General features: G+C 44.4%; 1 protein-coding gene across 3 annotated transcripts in view; it reads left to right on the top strand.

Annotated features, from left to right (window-relative positions):
• The window catches only part of Camkmt (calmodulin-lysine N-methyltransferase), a 413989-nt gene extending 401695 nt beyond the window's left edge, over positions 1-12294 (top strand). The window contains exons 11-12 of one of the 3 annotated variants that reach the window (XM_036170665.1): positions 5518-5568; positions 5745-6858. In XM_036170665.1, the coding sequence (XP_036026558.1) occupies positions 5518-5568; positions 5745-5891 (198 nt within the window). In that variant the 3' untranslated portion in view covers positions 5892-6858. Of the gene's footprint in view, positions 1-5517; positions 5569-5744; positions 6859-11344 lie in introns of those variants that run through there. The other 2 variants (XM_036170668.1, XM_036170666.1) reach the window with 2 other exon arrangements.
• The last annotated feature ends 2748 nt before the right edge of the window (positions 12295-15042 follow it).

The raw sequence follows: 15042 nt of genomic DNA, 5'->3' as shown, positions 1-15042 counted from the left end.
TGTGTTTGAAGAGCTCTTCATTTAAATCCTTTGGGCCCCACCCTACTCTGTGAGACAAACAGGAGAGGTATTAGTTGCATTCAGAGGAGAAGGAGGTTTGGTAGCATGCTCAGTGACACACATCATACATAGAACCCAGATGAAAGCTCCTGACTTATAATCTGGAAAATTCTAAAAGGAAAAAGAAAAACGATTTTGCCAGGTTTCAGTATGAAGCCAAGGCTAGTCTAGAATGCTCACAGGCTGTGTTCTCATACTAGCCATCCTCCTGCTCCAGCCCTCCAATGATGAGATTACAGGAGTGACCGGTCACTTACCTGGCAAGTACACTTTCTCTGTACTTGCAAAGTACTTTGTGCTGATAGGTGGGGGTGGGGCTATCTCCATAGAGTTGAGCATGAAGGTCTGTGGAGATTGCTCTGGGATTTTTCCAGTAGCAAAAGGCCCCTGCTCTGTAACCAAAACCCTGCTGCAGACAGTCTTTATCCAGAATGGAACCCCTTCTCTACAGGACTGTAGCAACCTGGATCACCACCACTCCACCAAGGGTTAGAGAAACCTCAGTTCTGTCCCTGCCCTGACACTTTGTGGTTTGAATAAATCACTGAAGTTTCTCTCAAAGATGGCCTTAACGACCATGTAGGGAAGTGGTCAGAATTGGGCAGAACCCGGGTATTGGCATTAAGCAGGTCATTTTGCTTTTAATCCCCTTCCTCCACAAGGCCAGTGTGGCTGCCTGAGCCAGCTTCTGATTCTCTTTGGACTCTGGAGACCCCAGAGGGCAGAAAGGCATAGGGCAGGGCTGACAGGTGACTTCAAATCATGAAACACATAGTCTCACCTTGGGCACCTGCTGTTTTTAATAACTAGGCACGCATCCTCATATGACCATCATTTAGCAAATACCAAGGCTAGTTATTAATTTAAAAAACCTGTTCAGCCTGTGCTTACAGAAACTGCCTTTCCCCCCTCGGGAATGAGTTTTTAGTTATGTTTTTAAAATTAGCTGGCGCTTGAATTCCATTTCCCATCTAAGCTTCTCTGTTATCTTTAAGGTCACAGAAACACGTAGGCCGCGGACAGTCCAATCCCAGATATTATTAGGCTCTCGGAATTAAAAGCCCAAGTAAGTAAATAAAGACAGAATGCCGGGGGACTTTCCCATGCCGAATGAGGAAAGCTGGTCCCCTGCTCGCGTTCAGGACTCTACGACCTCCCCGAGAGGTTCCCTCCTTTCACTGAGAGGTGCAGGCTGAGGAACAGGAAGGAAAAGGCTTTCGACCTGTGTAGTCAAGGTCTGTTTCTTCGTTCAGCAACAGGGAAGAATCAGATGCATTCTGGACGGAGAAGAAGAAAAAAGAGAGGAGAGAGAGAGAGAGAGAGAGAGAGAGAGAGAGAGAGAGAGAGAGAGAGAGAGAGAGAGAGAGAGAGAGAGAGAAAAGCAACCCAAGCGCTGATTGTCCCTTTAAGCCATTCCAATCACAGGCTCGTCGTTAAAATAATGCTCGCCCACTGCGCTTCCAACCGGGCCATCTACCTTTTTTGCCGGCGGGGTCAAGCCTGATGAGGCCGCCACCGCCCCAGCGAGCAAGCCACCGGCCCGCTACACCTGTTTATCGCTGGATCCCTTCCCTTCCCTTCCCCTCCTCCCCATTTGAAAAGGAGCATTAATTAAAGCGGTAAACAAGCCGGCTCCCATTCTAAATCAGAGCTGCAGGCTACGGGGAGATAACTTGGGCTCCCGAGAAGAGGGATTTTCAGCTAATTTATGGAACCCACTGTCACTCTCTCTCCAAACAGCCAGCTCCCCGCTTAACGGGGAAATTGAAGCAGACAGCCTTTGTCTAAACACTTCTTTTGCCCAGAATATCTTAATTTTTCTATTTGAATGTTTAATAAGGTTTGGGGCGCCCCTTCTTTTTTAATTGCTGTGGTGCAGGCGTTAGGGTGTTATTGCTTGAACGGTAGCTGCAGGGCACCAGTCTTTCCTGGGCGTGGAGGGAAGGACTAGCTTTCCCAGGTTGGCCAGCCTGCGCCAGACGGAGGACGCGGCTGCTGGGGATGGGGAACCCCGCAATCAGGTTGTCCAGAAAGGTTTAGTCTATAGGCACCACCCTTTGCTCCTTCTCTCCCCCGCAGCCCCACCACCACCATGAAAGGACGGTTGATGGCCGCAGGCGCCTTGCTTTCTTTCTCTCCTTGTCCTGGAGTGCCCAGCAGGTACCAGGCCGCGCCCTAGCCAGCCTGAACCCGCTTTCCCAGACCATCTTGGGGTATCCTTGTCCTGCTAGGGTTGGACCCTGGCTCATTTCCGGCTGCTACAGAGAGGCCACCGCTTTGCCTAATTAATTCTAGAAGGAGGCTCTCTGTGGGTCTCTTTCTCAACTGATAGCCGGAATTCCTAAATGTAAGTGGGAATCGTACTGAAATTACAGTTTTGAAAAGATCATGGGCAAGTTAAATCCTTGTCATTTCATAAGTAAACCTTCATGAAAACCAAACCAAACCAAAACAACAACAACAACAAAAAACATCCAGAAATGTCTTATCCGTATTTCAAGGCAGCCTGCTTTTCTGGGTGCCATATCCAGTAATCATGTTGACAAATTAATGGCAGAGAATTAGTTGTACATTAAAGATTTAAATGATATTATGCAGCACATTGTCATAAAATGATATAAAACAATAGGAAAATAGATGTAAATGAATTCAAGTTACTGACATGTGAAACACCAGACTGACATCTGTACACTTAACGCGATGATCAGGCGCGGTGGCGGAGCCCAGGACGCCGGCGTCCCTCTGTGAAGATGCCCGCAGGGGCGCGCGGTCCGGGAGGGGGGGTGCGGGGGGGTTGGTGGTGGTGGTTGGGGGGAGATCAGCCGTCCGGGCCTCGGCGGGCATCCGGCGTGCCAAGGGTTAAGTGCGCCGACCGCGGCTCTCCCGGCTCCCCTCCCCTGTGTCCTGATTTTCAGGCCCACCGAGCCGCCCGAGAAAGTTTTCAATTCGACGAGGTTGGCGCGTTTCAGGGGCTGAGCTCCTTAGAAAGCTTCGGGGGCCCCCCAAGGGCCGACATGCAAGGGAGGGGGCGATTTGCCCCGTCCTGGACACGCTAATTACAAGGATTCGGTTTCCCGGCTCTGAAGGAATGCATTACCTGCAGCAAAGCAGGCTTGGCCTCTCAGGAAGGCCCCAGAGGAAGCTGAATGCCCCAGTGAATTCCAGCCCCATCCCTAGGTTTATACCCACAACCCCAGCCCACGCTGAGCGACTAATCGCTTGGCCATTGTCAGGGCTGTTGTCCAATCAGCCCCTGAATAGCAAAACTTCACAATGCCGAGTATGAATTAGAGGGGGACAAATGTGGATGCAGACTTTTTTTGCAACAATACCTAACTGAGCCTTTCAGGCAGGACAAGAGATGCACAAAAGCTCGACGGAAATTGGAGTAACTTTTGGAGGCCCTTGGAGCTCCCGTCAATAAGCGGTAGCTCCATAATGGCGGCCTGGGCCTCCTCCACCAGCCCTCCCTCACCACCTTTTTTTTGTGAGGTGGACCAATTGTGGGGGAAAATTGTCATAAAAATTGGGCATTTTTGTTGTCCTTGTCTCGGAAACGGTGGCTCTCTGTTGAACGAGGCCAAATGGGTCTCTCTCTCTCTCTCTCTCTCTCTCTCATGTGAATTGTAGATTTGGTCATTATTTAGCCTACGGTAGAAAAGTACTAACAATGCCCCCTCTCTCCGCTGCCCACCCCCAAAAGAACAGAATGGCTTCTTGAGCTATACAAATGTCAGGTCTCTGTTTTAAAATTTAGCTTTGTTTACCCAACAGATTGGAATTCATTACTGTGTAAAAGTGGTTCCATTTTCTGATCTTTTTATTCAAAATGTTGAGAGTATCAAAAAGCTCATTTGAAGGTCACAGGTTTATGTATCTATTCTCTTAAGTGTTTTAGAAATTCATATGGAGGACACAAAGGTGGAAAATGTGAAAACATACTGTTCATTGTTTATCCTAACCTTGCCATGGTTATTAGATAAATGAGTGTGGGGAGGAGAAATGGCATTAAAAGCCATTGTGAACTGGGAATTTTTTTCCCCCTGAAGACTGTTAATTTTAGCCCTTGATCTGTAAAGGTCAATTTCTAATTCTTTTTACTGCGCAGTTTATATAACTTCTGCATTTCAAGTCTATAAAAAGCGTCTGCAGACTTTTCATAATGTAGGTAGCAATTTATTTCATTATGGTTTGAATTTTTTATGTAAGTCCTATGGACATTTTGATGAAATTGTCAGGTTTAAAAGCTGTGGTGCTTTTCATTGGGGGGTGTGGGGACTTTTTCCCCCCTCTGATCCATTCTTGCTGGATAATTTAAAATTAGTAAGATTAATCAGTTCAGTGATTTAAAAGACCATACTTTGAGCTGTACAAGGTCTGACGCAAAATCGTTTTATTTTATTTTTTTTATTAGTAAATGATTTAAAAGGTCTTTACAACTAGTTATCTGAAGCTGATATTTAACTGTTACTTATTCCACTAATTTCTATCTTTTGTTAAAGAACGTCCCAGCCTAAATCTCCTTGCTCTGTCCCATGCTAATTGCAGCTTACATTATATAAATGGCTTTGTAAAGAAAACTATAACTCTGAGCCTTGAAAGTTGGGTGTTTCTATTTGCTCAAACTTGGTGCACTTGTTTCAAGAGGGTCATTGCAGGGAGAACCGTGCAGCCCCTAAGAATGTCCCGGGTAACAAGCTTAAACAGAACCTTTTGTTGCGCCTAGTATTCTCAGGACTCCAAAATGAGGCCTTCTTTTTCTAACTGTGGGCTGAAGTGGTTCATTACTGCTGTTTCCTCGCCGGGCCAGGGCTCAGCCATGCCCACTCCTGAAGGCCTGTAACTTCCTTAAAAAACGAAGAAGGAAAACATGGCCCAGAAAGGTCTTGTTAGCACTTCCTATGTGAAATTAGCAGCTTTCTAAAAGGTACAACTCCAATTACCTCACATTGTTGGAGGCCGGCACAAACGCAACAATGTGCACAGCCTAGCAAGTGACATCCTGTCTTTCTAGAGTTACTTCCCTAATTAAGAATGAAGAAGCTCTATTCTGCCGAGTGCATCTATTTACAGTGGCCACAATGCTTTAACTTGAGCATCCTTCTCAAAGGCCAGTGTGAAAAAACACAAGTGCTCTTTTCGCTGAGCAGGCTATGGTGAGGCGACACATTCCTCACGGTTACGCCCTCAGGGGGAAAAAAGTGTAGCGGCTTTGCTAGGATTGTTAGCGCTTCAGGATTCCTTTTCCACAATGACGCCCCTGCCCAGAGAGCTCTGGGAATTACAGTGGACAATGGGGAGGCATTCTTAGGAGAGTCTAATGATGGAAAAAAGAAAAATATTTATTGCTTTTGACAGTTCCACAAGGGGCAAAAATCCTTGTCGTGGCTAAAGTTTCCCTAGCTGTTGGAAGAAGGCGGCTCACAGGGACTCAAACAGTTCTACTTCCTTTGTTAGGAGGCTGAGGACCTGGGCCAAGCTGGGAAATTAAAGATTAAGTTCATTAAGGTAAGATAATTGTGCGGAGGCATTGTTGTTGATTCAGGTGGAGCGATGGGGGCTGGGGTAGGAAGCCCATTTACATGGAGGGACGACCCATTAAACAGGCTTAACAGACGCGCAACGCTACCATGTTTATTATTTGCTTGATGGCTGACCTATGCTTTCTTTCACTGTTTCATTAGTCAACAGACCCCCAAAGGAGTGCCAGGACTTCCTGCGGGGAACCAGGTGGAAAAGAGCGCAAAGCCGGCCCCAGAAAGCAAAGAGCCAGTCCTGGGGGCCGGGCGCAGACCCGTCTTCCCTTACAAGAGCCTTGTCCCTACACCTGAGTTCCTTTTCACGCTCATCTTAGAGGACCAGCCCAGTTCCGGCCAGGTAGAAGGGACGATGTTCTCCCACCCGAGGTGCCTCTAGATCTTTCTGGACGCTGATAGGAAACATTTCTGCAGAAACCCTGGGGCTACCCTTTAGAAGACGGCGGAGCTGGCTTCTCAGTCGACCCTGTGTCTGAATCTCCAATCAAGGAGCTGCTCAAATGCATTTCCCCCAAGGACACTGCCCTCCCCAGAAATTGCCCTTCTAGAAGACCTAGGCTGCTTATCTTTCAGTGTTTTTTTTTTTTTTTCCTGAGAAAAACAAACTAAATGTACACCCCCATCCGACATACAGATCTCCCCGCTGTGGGTCCTTATTGTAAACTGTAATTGTCTTTGTTGCGAAAAGAGCTCCTCCTGTGTCCTCCCTAGCTTGGAGATCTATCTCTAAGTCCTGAAAACTTGAAGAAGGAGAAGAAGAAAAGACAGTATGGTGGAATTCTGGGGTGCATGGGAGAATTCTAGGGTGCGTGGGGGGAATTCTGGGGCACATGAGGGTCACCTTTACAATCTCTCTGAAGGCAGGAGGTGAATTGTAATGCCCAAATTGTGACCCAATGGCTAAGAATGTATCTAGGCGGTGTTCAAGAACATGACTTCAGTGTCAGCAGCCCCCACATGTCCTATGACCCAGGCAAAAGCATTCCCTTTGGTTGAATTTGTAGTTATTTCTGATGTATCCATTTTATGGGAGAATTTTTTTCTCCCCCTCCCCCCCCATTTCTACCGAGGAAGTGAGAAACTCAGCTAAGCCTTGGAGATGCCTTATTTAATAGCAGATGTCCTGAGGGTGGGGAAGCTTTTTTTATTTATAGGCTAGTGTCGTGTATTACACAAAAACTCACCTACCTTTCTGTCCCCTCCTGCCCTCCCTCTAGCTCTGTTGAGAAAAAAAAAATAAACATGATATAATGACTTGGAGAAATAGAATTCTTTTTGAAATCACTCAGTCATGGGGGAGGACATTCTGAGACAATCCTAGGATTTAGTTAATATTGGTGTGGAAAAAAAAAAACAAACCCAAACACAACTTACTGTTGGAGAAATTTTAAAATACACAGGGGAGATCTAGTCCCACAGTGAGAAGATTCTGCAGAGCTAAGAATGACCATGTTAGATTTATTCAGATTGATTTGTGCCTCAATCTTCCTGCCACTTGGTGTCTTTTGAAGGAGCGTTTCCACAAGACTTTAGCTTGCCTGGTGTCTAAAGTGTAACAGAGGGCCTTTTGGTTATTTTCTTAGATTACATCAGAGAGCTCTGTGAATAAAACATTTTCAGTGTGTAATGTGTCTATCGGTTGGAACAGAACTTGAAATAATCCCGAAGCAACAGTTAGCAAACTTCTGTTTCTCCTTGTCTGCTCACGTCTGGACTCCTCTTTCTTTACTTCTGTCCAGCGTCCTTTGTCTTTGAGCCTCTTGCATAGAATGCTTTCAAAAGTTATCAGAGAGCGCTCTGATAAATCGGAGGAGAAATTAGGAACATCTGAGTTACTTTCTAAGATGGGTTAATGAAGAGCTGAGGATTTGCATTTTTTTTTAAAGACCTAATGAGTAAGTAAAACAGAGCGTGGAGGCCACTGCACTGGGATTTTATCAGAAAGCAGCACGTCTGATACAGACCAACTCCAAGCTGCAGCTTCCTCAGAATGTGTGAACTTTTGAGAACAATTGTACGATCACTGGGCTTTTACAATTTAAAATATCCCTCTCTTGAAAACCAGGGCACAGAGTTCTCAGAACGTCCATCTCCACAGACGGCCTCTCAATGGACAGCTCAAGGGCTGCCGGTAATCAGAGAAGAAAATAAAGGTCTCGAAACTGAAGAAATTACAAATATATTTTAATGATTACTTAATGAAGAAACTTTTTCTTTATTGCTTTAAAAAAAGAGCTTGTCATCACATGATCGTAAAAGGGGTGGAGAGAGCTTGTTTTGGAAATTCTAAGTTTGTGGTCTTTAGAAATGCCACCTTGAATTTTCAACTCTGATTAAAGTTGGTGACAGTATGGAAGTGTCGAGATGGAACTGCTGTCTTCTGAAGCTTGGAGCATTTCTAGATGGGGAAATAGAGTCTGGGCTCCATCCTTGCCCTGGTCTCCACAGTGGGGCTGAGGAACTCCAACAAGGAGCAGCAGGCAGAGTCCAGAAGAACCCTGGGAAACGGTTCACTATATGCCCTAAAGACTATAAATATTTCAAGCGATTGCCTCATGAGTCTGTTGCAACTTTTAATTATCTATTTAATAACAGTTTTCAAAAGAAACTTACTATTCATAAAAATATTTATGCACTCTTTTGTACTTTATAGTTGATATGAAACTGTAAGAAGGTATTGTGTGGAGTTTTATGGTCAGGTTGCTATTCTCTATGTGAAGGATTTTTTTTTTTTTTTAAACGAAGCAAAATTTATATAGTGCAGAATTAACCATTTTCAAGTCTATGATTCAGTGGTGTTTAGTATATGCACGAAAGTGTGCATATGCTTTATTTTTTAGTCAGAATTTCTCTCATTTTCAGAATCATGAACAGGTCTTTGTAGGGAAAAAATACTGATATTCATTCAGCAAACATTTATTGGGCAGTGTAACAAGGGTGGCATGAATCTAAGTCCTGTTGAGAGTTCAAAAAAAAAAAAAAATAGATGGTCAAACTCTCCAGAAAAGAAAATAAACAACAAAATTTTTTTTGAAAGATAAAACATGTGCTAAATAAAGGCATCAAACAACTTTAGTCAGGGAATATTTCTTGATTTTTATCCATAAACATCATTCAGCCTCACAGAGTTTGAGCATCCTGAAACATCATGGTATTGCTAAATATTTCTCAGCAACAATAGCAGTATAATTAGACTACAAAGGGCTTGGAATATTTACTGGGCCAGTTTTCTCAGGGTGATTTTATTTCCTCTGATGCGTTCCAAAGTTTTCAAAATTTACAGCCTCTGAGCTGAACTTTGTTCAACACACTTTCTTTGATGGCCATTTACTGTGTTTGGGTGGGTATATCATTTCAGTGTGACATTTTCTCTGTTGCTTTTCTAAATATTTTAGTTTATGTGGCTATAAAAGATAGGGAAGGCTTCTGGAGGGTGGTACAAATTGGTTAACTTGGTTAAAAAAGTTATTCATGATTTTCAAGGGACTTTAAGGCAGATAGTTAAACATTAAGGTGAACTACTAAGGTAGTGGGACCAAGAGTATACATAGTTTAAAATAGACTTTAAGGAATAACATTGTCTGTGTGTGGAGGGGACGAGGGAGGCATGGGGATGGGTATGCTGGATGCAGTGAGTGGTACAAGCCCATAAGAGAGAGTAGATTCAGAAGGATTGTGAGCCTAAGGCCAGCCTCAGGTGTGTGAGACCTTGCCTCAGAAAACCAATAGTAATATTAAAAATAAGAAAAATAAAATGAGCTGGGTGGTGGTGGCACACACCTTTGATCCCCGCACTCTGGAGGCAGAGGCAGGAGGATCTCCGTGAGTTCTAGGCCAGCCTGGGCTACAGAGTAAATTCCAGGAAAGGCGCAAAGCTACACAAAGAAACCCTGTCTCGGGGAAAAAACAAACAAACAAACAAACAAACAAACAAAAAGCAAAAAAGCCCCCCCAAAACAAAAAAAGAACAAAAGAAAAGAAAAAGAAGAAAATTTAGTGTAAAAAAAGAAAACAAACCAACAGAAAGCATGATCCATTGATACATTTGTCATTTTCTTTAAAAACATCCTTCAAGACAAATGTGTGTTTGGATGATGATTATGATGGTGGTGGTGACGGTGATTTGGGGATGAGAGAATTGGTACAGAGAAAAGGTGACATAGAACTTGCCTCTGTGAGGTGAGTTCCTACTGCTTTCGATGATCACTAATGAAGGCTATTCTTTGGCCTCGCATATAGGGGGAAATAACAAATCAGTAAATGCTTATTTAGTGCCCCCTGTCATGAACGTTGTGCTTTGTACCATCTGGAGAGGGAAGAGCTTGACCGTTGTGGGTTCCAGGTCTGATTCTCCAGTTATAGCTGCATGCCTTTGGCAAACTCCCTGACTGCTCTGAGCCCTAATTCCCTCATCTGGAAGGAACAACTTCCTTGAATGGTGCCCATGAGGAAGAGTGGTCTTGTGATGCTAAGTACTATCCTCCAAGCTCAGTGAGCTGGTAATTCCAGAGGCAAACAAGGTCATCAAAACCAGGTCCCTCCTGCTTGCTGTACCTTTCAACCAGAGAATGAAGTGTGACGTTCTGCCAGGGAAGACAAACTATCTTTAGTATGAGTTTTGTAAATCAGAAAACATCCTATTAATCTATCATACTATATATAACTTCTGGAGGGATCATGCCTGGAGAAGCCTGCCTGGAGAGGAAGGAAGACTGCAGAATTACTATCATGAATGGGACTGTCTAGAATCGGTAGCTTTGTTGTGGAATACCATCTCTGGCTGCCACAGAACGCTTACAAATATCACCAGAAAAAAATTATTTCAATTTGCCATCAGACTGGAACTATCAATTTATACCTGAAATATGTCAAAATATTGGGTATTTCTATAATGATAAAAACTGATTGGAATTGCTGTGTTTAATTAAAATGTTAATCCACTGTCATCTCGCTTGATCTCTGTGTGTAGGAACTTTTCTATTTGCTATTAAGGTGTCTTATTATTAAGTGAAAAGCCTCCTGGATAGCCAATGTCTGATAGGAAGGGAAGAGGCCACAATGGTCAGGAGTGGAAAGAGGTGATTCTGTAATCAGGAGACAGGTCTTATAGGTTGAGGAAGGGGCAGGTACAAGGGAGTCAGAGGGACCACCCTTGTCTCTAAAATCCTCCTCAGCCTGTTCCCCAGTCCTCAGGCTACTTTAGCAGCAGATCTGGCCGAAATTCAAACGCCTTTGGAAGAAAGGACCCAGGAGTGCGGGAGGGAGAGGCTTGAAGTGCTCAGCACCAGGTGAAGGAAAGCTGGCGTTGCTGAATTTACAACATTCCAAAACTGACCCCAAATTCAGGGAAAACTGGCTTTCCTCTGTGGCAGGGGAGCCGAAATGCGCCCCAAGGAACCAATAGGACCTTTGTTTTCTTACCCGGTGTAATGATTCGGATCTGAACTCTCCACCAAAATTCACATGTTGAAGGCTTGGTCCTCTGTGTGTTGGTGTCAAGATGGAATTTGGGGAAGGTGATTGGCTCATGAGGGCTCAGACTCATTGATAATGATGAAATTCATAATTCGATGGCATTCTTGGGAGGCAGTAGACGCCTTCCAGTTGGAGGAAGCAGAAGAATATCAGGGGGATGCTCTACGTTTTGTTCCCAGCCCCTTCTGCTTCTCTCTCCTTCCCTGAATTCATCAAGTGAATACCTTTGCTCCACTGTATGCCGTGTGACATGAGATTTTTCCTTCCCACAGGCTCAGAAACAATGGAACTGAGAGACCATGGACTGAAGCTATACACTAGAATAATAAGTCTTCCCTCCTTCAATGGACTTCTTCCGATATTTGGTCACAGCTGTAGAAAGTGGGGTGTGACAGCACCTGATGTGGCTTAGAAACCTTTGGGAATTGTTTGAAGGAGGAGAAAAAGAGCCACACGTAACAAGTAGAATCTCACATGTCACTTAGTGGGAATTCAGGAGATCACAGGTTGGCAGGAATGCCATCAGCATGACATTTCAGATAGAACTAAAGCCTGTACTGCTGGGAGCTGGTCTAGAGCCCACTTATGTTTCTTCTGGCCAGTAAGTTGCTTACAGGCATCTTGAAGTTGCTTCTTTTCACCCCCTAAGACTTTGGCTCAGGCTGAATCCCAAGGTGACAGATTAATTCATCCAGGAGAGAAAATTTCAAGACAGCACGGCCTTCTGACCATGGCGTGATAATTGGTAACTGCTTTTAGCCAGGTTTACAGTGACCATCAGGAGCAAAAAGCAGAACAGAAAGACCTGGAAAACTTGTAGTTTGGCTTGAAAAGATAGGGCAAAGGAAGATGTGGTTGCCTAGGGGATTAGGAGATTAAGAGTTTCAGAATGAAGTGAGCAAGGCTCAGGAAAGATGACTAAGGAAAATCTTTTTCTTTCTTTCTTTCTTTTTTGTGCTGTGGATGTGTAGTTTAATAATAGAGACAAGAAACCAGCATTCTGTCAGCCAGCAGTGCAGAGCTACATGGTAGGGGGGATGTAAACTTCGGGCTACTGAAGTCAGGGAGCCACTGAGGAGACACCCACTGTTAGGGGAAGAGGGTAGAAGAGGGTCTAGCTGCCATGAAAATCCATTTGTTAGGAGTTTCCTGTTTCTTCTAGCTGCAGGTATTAGTTCTAAGCAGTGGGTTAATGGACTATTAAGATAAGAATTTGTACTGTATCAAGCTGATAATAGAAAAATAAATAAATAAATAAAAATGAAAAAAAAAAAAAAGAGTGAGATCCAGGACAGGTATCAAAACTACACATAGAAACCCTGTCTTTAAAAAACAAAACAAACAAACAAACAAACCAAAGTTGAAAGGAGGAGGCAGCCAGAGAAGCAAAGGACAAGCCCCAGGGACATCAAAGCTTGGACTCAAACCAAACAAGGGCCAGCCCTGCTTCTGGACGTGCAGCTGAGTGACTTCTCCTCAAGCAGGTTCAGGCTGGACTTTTGGGCACTTATGAATAGAAACAATGGCAGAATCGAAGATAATCCACTAACTCATGAAAATCTTAGAACTTATCCAGATCAGAGCCATCGTCTGCTCCAGGGTACACACCAGGCCACGGTGCTCACACCTAGGAAGTTGTTTCTCTCTAGTTTATTATACCTTGCTCAGCCATCTAGGCTCTCACATGTCATTTGTTGCTGTGATCTAAGTGGGGCTACCTACTGCTCTTGCTTACTTGGCATCAACCATACTGTGTGGTGATATTTTATTTGTGCTGAAGTGTGATATTTTATTTGTATGTTAATAAATAAAGTTTCCCTGGAGATCAGAGGACATAGCCAGCCATAAACAAAAGTCAGGCAGTGGTAGCACACACCCTTAATCTGATCACAGGGCAAGCAGAGTTTCTGTGTGTTCAAGGACACACCAGGTGTGGTGACAAATTCCAGTACCAACCATAGAGACCTGGAGGTCTGTACAGACAGGCAGTGACAAGGAAGTGAGGTAGCTGGGCTAAGAGCCAATGAGAAGACAGAACATCAAGGCAATAAAGGCGCAGGTTAGACGGAAAGAAGCTGGTTCTCTGGAGAAGCAACAGCTGCGTGGTGAGCTAAGGTTAGCTGGTGGCTCTCACTATTTCTCTGATCTCTATGGCTCTCACCCCTGTGTTGGGCTCTGTGTTTCTTGTTTAATAAGACTGTTTAGAAATTGGTCTACAATACTGGGTTTGAACGCATGTGAAATGTAAGTGCTATGGGATCATGGAATCCTCCATCAAGGTTTGGAAGGGAAGCCTGGGAAACACGGTATACAGCAAGGTTAAAGTCCTGTAGGTATCCCCTTGAATGGTAATGCGTAAGAGTGGAAGAGATGATACAGAGGCCATCTCAGGAAGTTACATATGCCAGGAATGTAGAACATGTGCCAGCCGGGTGGTGGTGGCACTCTCCTTTAATCCCAGCACTTGGGAGGCAGAGACAGGTGGATCTCTGAGGTTGAGGTCAGCCTAGTTTACAGAGTGAGTTCTAGGATAGCCAGGGCTGTTAAACAGAGAAATCCTCTCGCAAGCAAGCAAGCAAGCAAGCAAGCAAGCAAGCAAGCAAGTAAGCAAGCAAGCAAGCAAGCAAACAAACAAGCAAACAAACAAGCAAACAAACAAGCAAAGACATCTCCCAAGAAAGTTTCAGGCAATGATCAGAGCCAGCCCACAAGAGTGTCACTGTGACTGTGGCTAGGAAGCCTGTGGAAGTAGGGATTCCCAAGCCCTGTGGAGTTCACATCACACCATATGTTGCATATGTCAAATAAGGGACTATGGGAATTAACATTTACCCCACTAGGTTTCATTCTTCCTGTTCCCCCATTTTTCCACTTACACCTCAGTCCTCTCTTTTAGACTGAGAATAGCCAGCCTTCTAGATTGTATGTTGGGCATATATAAATTCTCTTAATTTTTGCAAGCGATCCCAGCTAAGAGCTTGCCTCTCATCTCACAGGAGACACTGCCCTTGGTCTTTTGAGCAATGCTAGAACTATTGAGACTGAATACTCTTCACAAGGGACTCACGCAGTTTTCACTAGCCTGGGGGGTACTTCGATAGAATGTAATAGTTTGGACTTAGAATGTCCTCAGAACCCAAGTGATGAAGGTGTGGTCCCTACATGCAGCAATGTTCAGAGGTTGGGCATTTAGGAAGTGACTGGATTGAGAGGGTGTTGATCTTGCCAGTGGGTTGACCCCTTGATGAATTCATACTGAGTGACTACCGGTAGTTGGAGGATATAGATAAACAGAGGTGCACTCTTAAATGTTGTCCTGGGTTCCTTGCTTTCTCTCCTCCTGTATTCTGGCTTTCATGGCGTGAGTAGCTTCTTCTGCTGACTCCCTTGTTTTCCTGCCCCAACTCAAAAGCAATGGAGCCAGCTGACCATGGACTGAGATCTCTGAAGCCGTGAGCCAAAATAGCCTTTCTTCCTTTAAGTGATTTTCACTAGGATGGTGTCATGGCAACAGAAAGCTGACTAATGTTGCCAGAAATGACAGTACAAGAACAGTATCACTGAGGTTAGAAGAACAGATTCCAGGAATTGCATTTTGGGTCTTTAGAAAGAACTTGGAATCACCGTGCCAACCTCTGTTTGGAGTGGCTGCCCTCTTAGAATGGTTTCTGCTGTGGAATAATCATTCCATACACGGTGTTGCTCTCATTGTTAATAAAGAGCTGACTGGCCAATAGCTAGGCATGGTTTTCAGGGCAGAGAGGGCACTGGGAAGAAGAGTGGAATCACAGAGTCACCAGCCAGAAGCAGAAGAAGCAGGAGATGAACATGCTATGGTGAAAAGAGGTACCACCACGTGGTAGAGTGTAGATAAGAAATATGGGTGAATTTATGTTGAAAGAGCTAGTTAGTAACAAGCCTAAGCTATTGGTCAAGCATTTAAAATTAATAATAAATCTCATCTCAGCGT

The sequence above is a fragment of the Onychomys torridus genome, chromosome 21 (assembly GCF_903995425.1).
Source record: "Onychomys torridus chromosome 21, mOncTor1.1, whole genome shotgun sequence".
In the NCBI taxonomy this organism is placed as follows: domain Eukaryota; kingdom Metazoa; phylum Chordata; class Mammalia; order Rodentia; family Cricetidae; genus Onychomys; species Onychomys torridus.
Note: the sequence above shows the minus strand (reverse complement) of the source record. Positions and strands in the feature narration are given on the sequence as shown.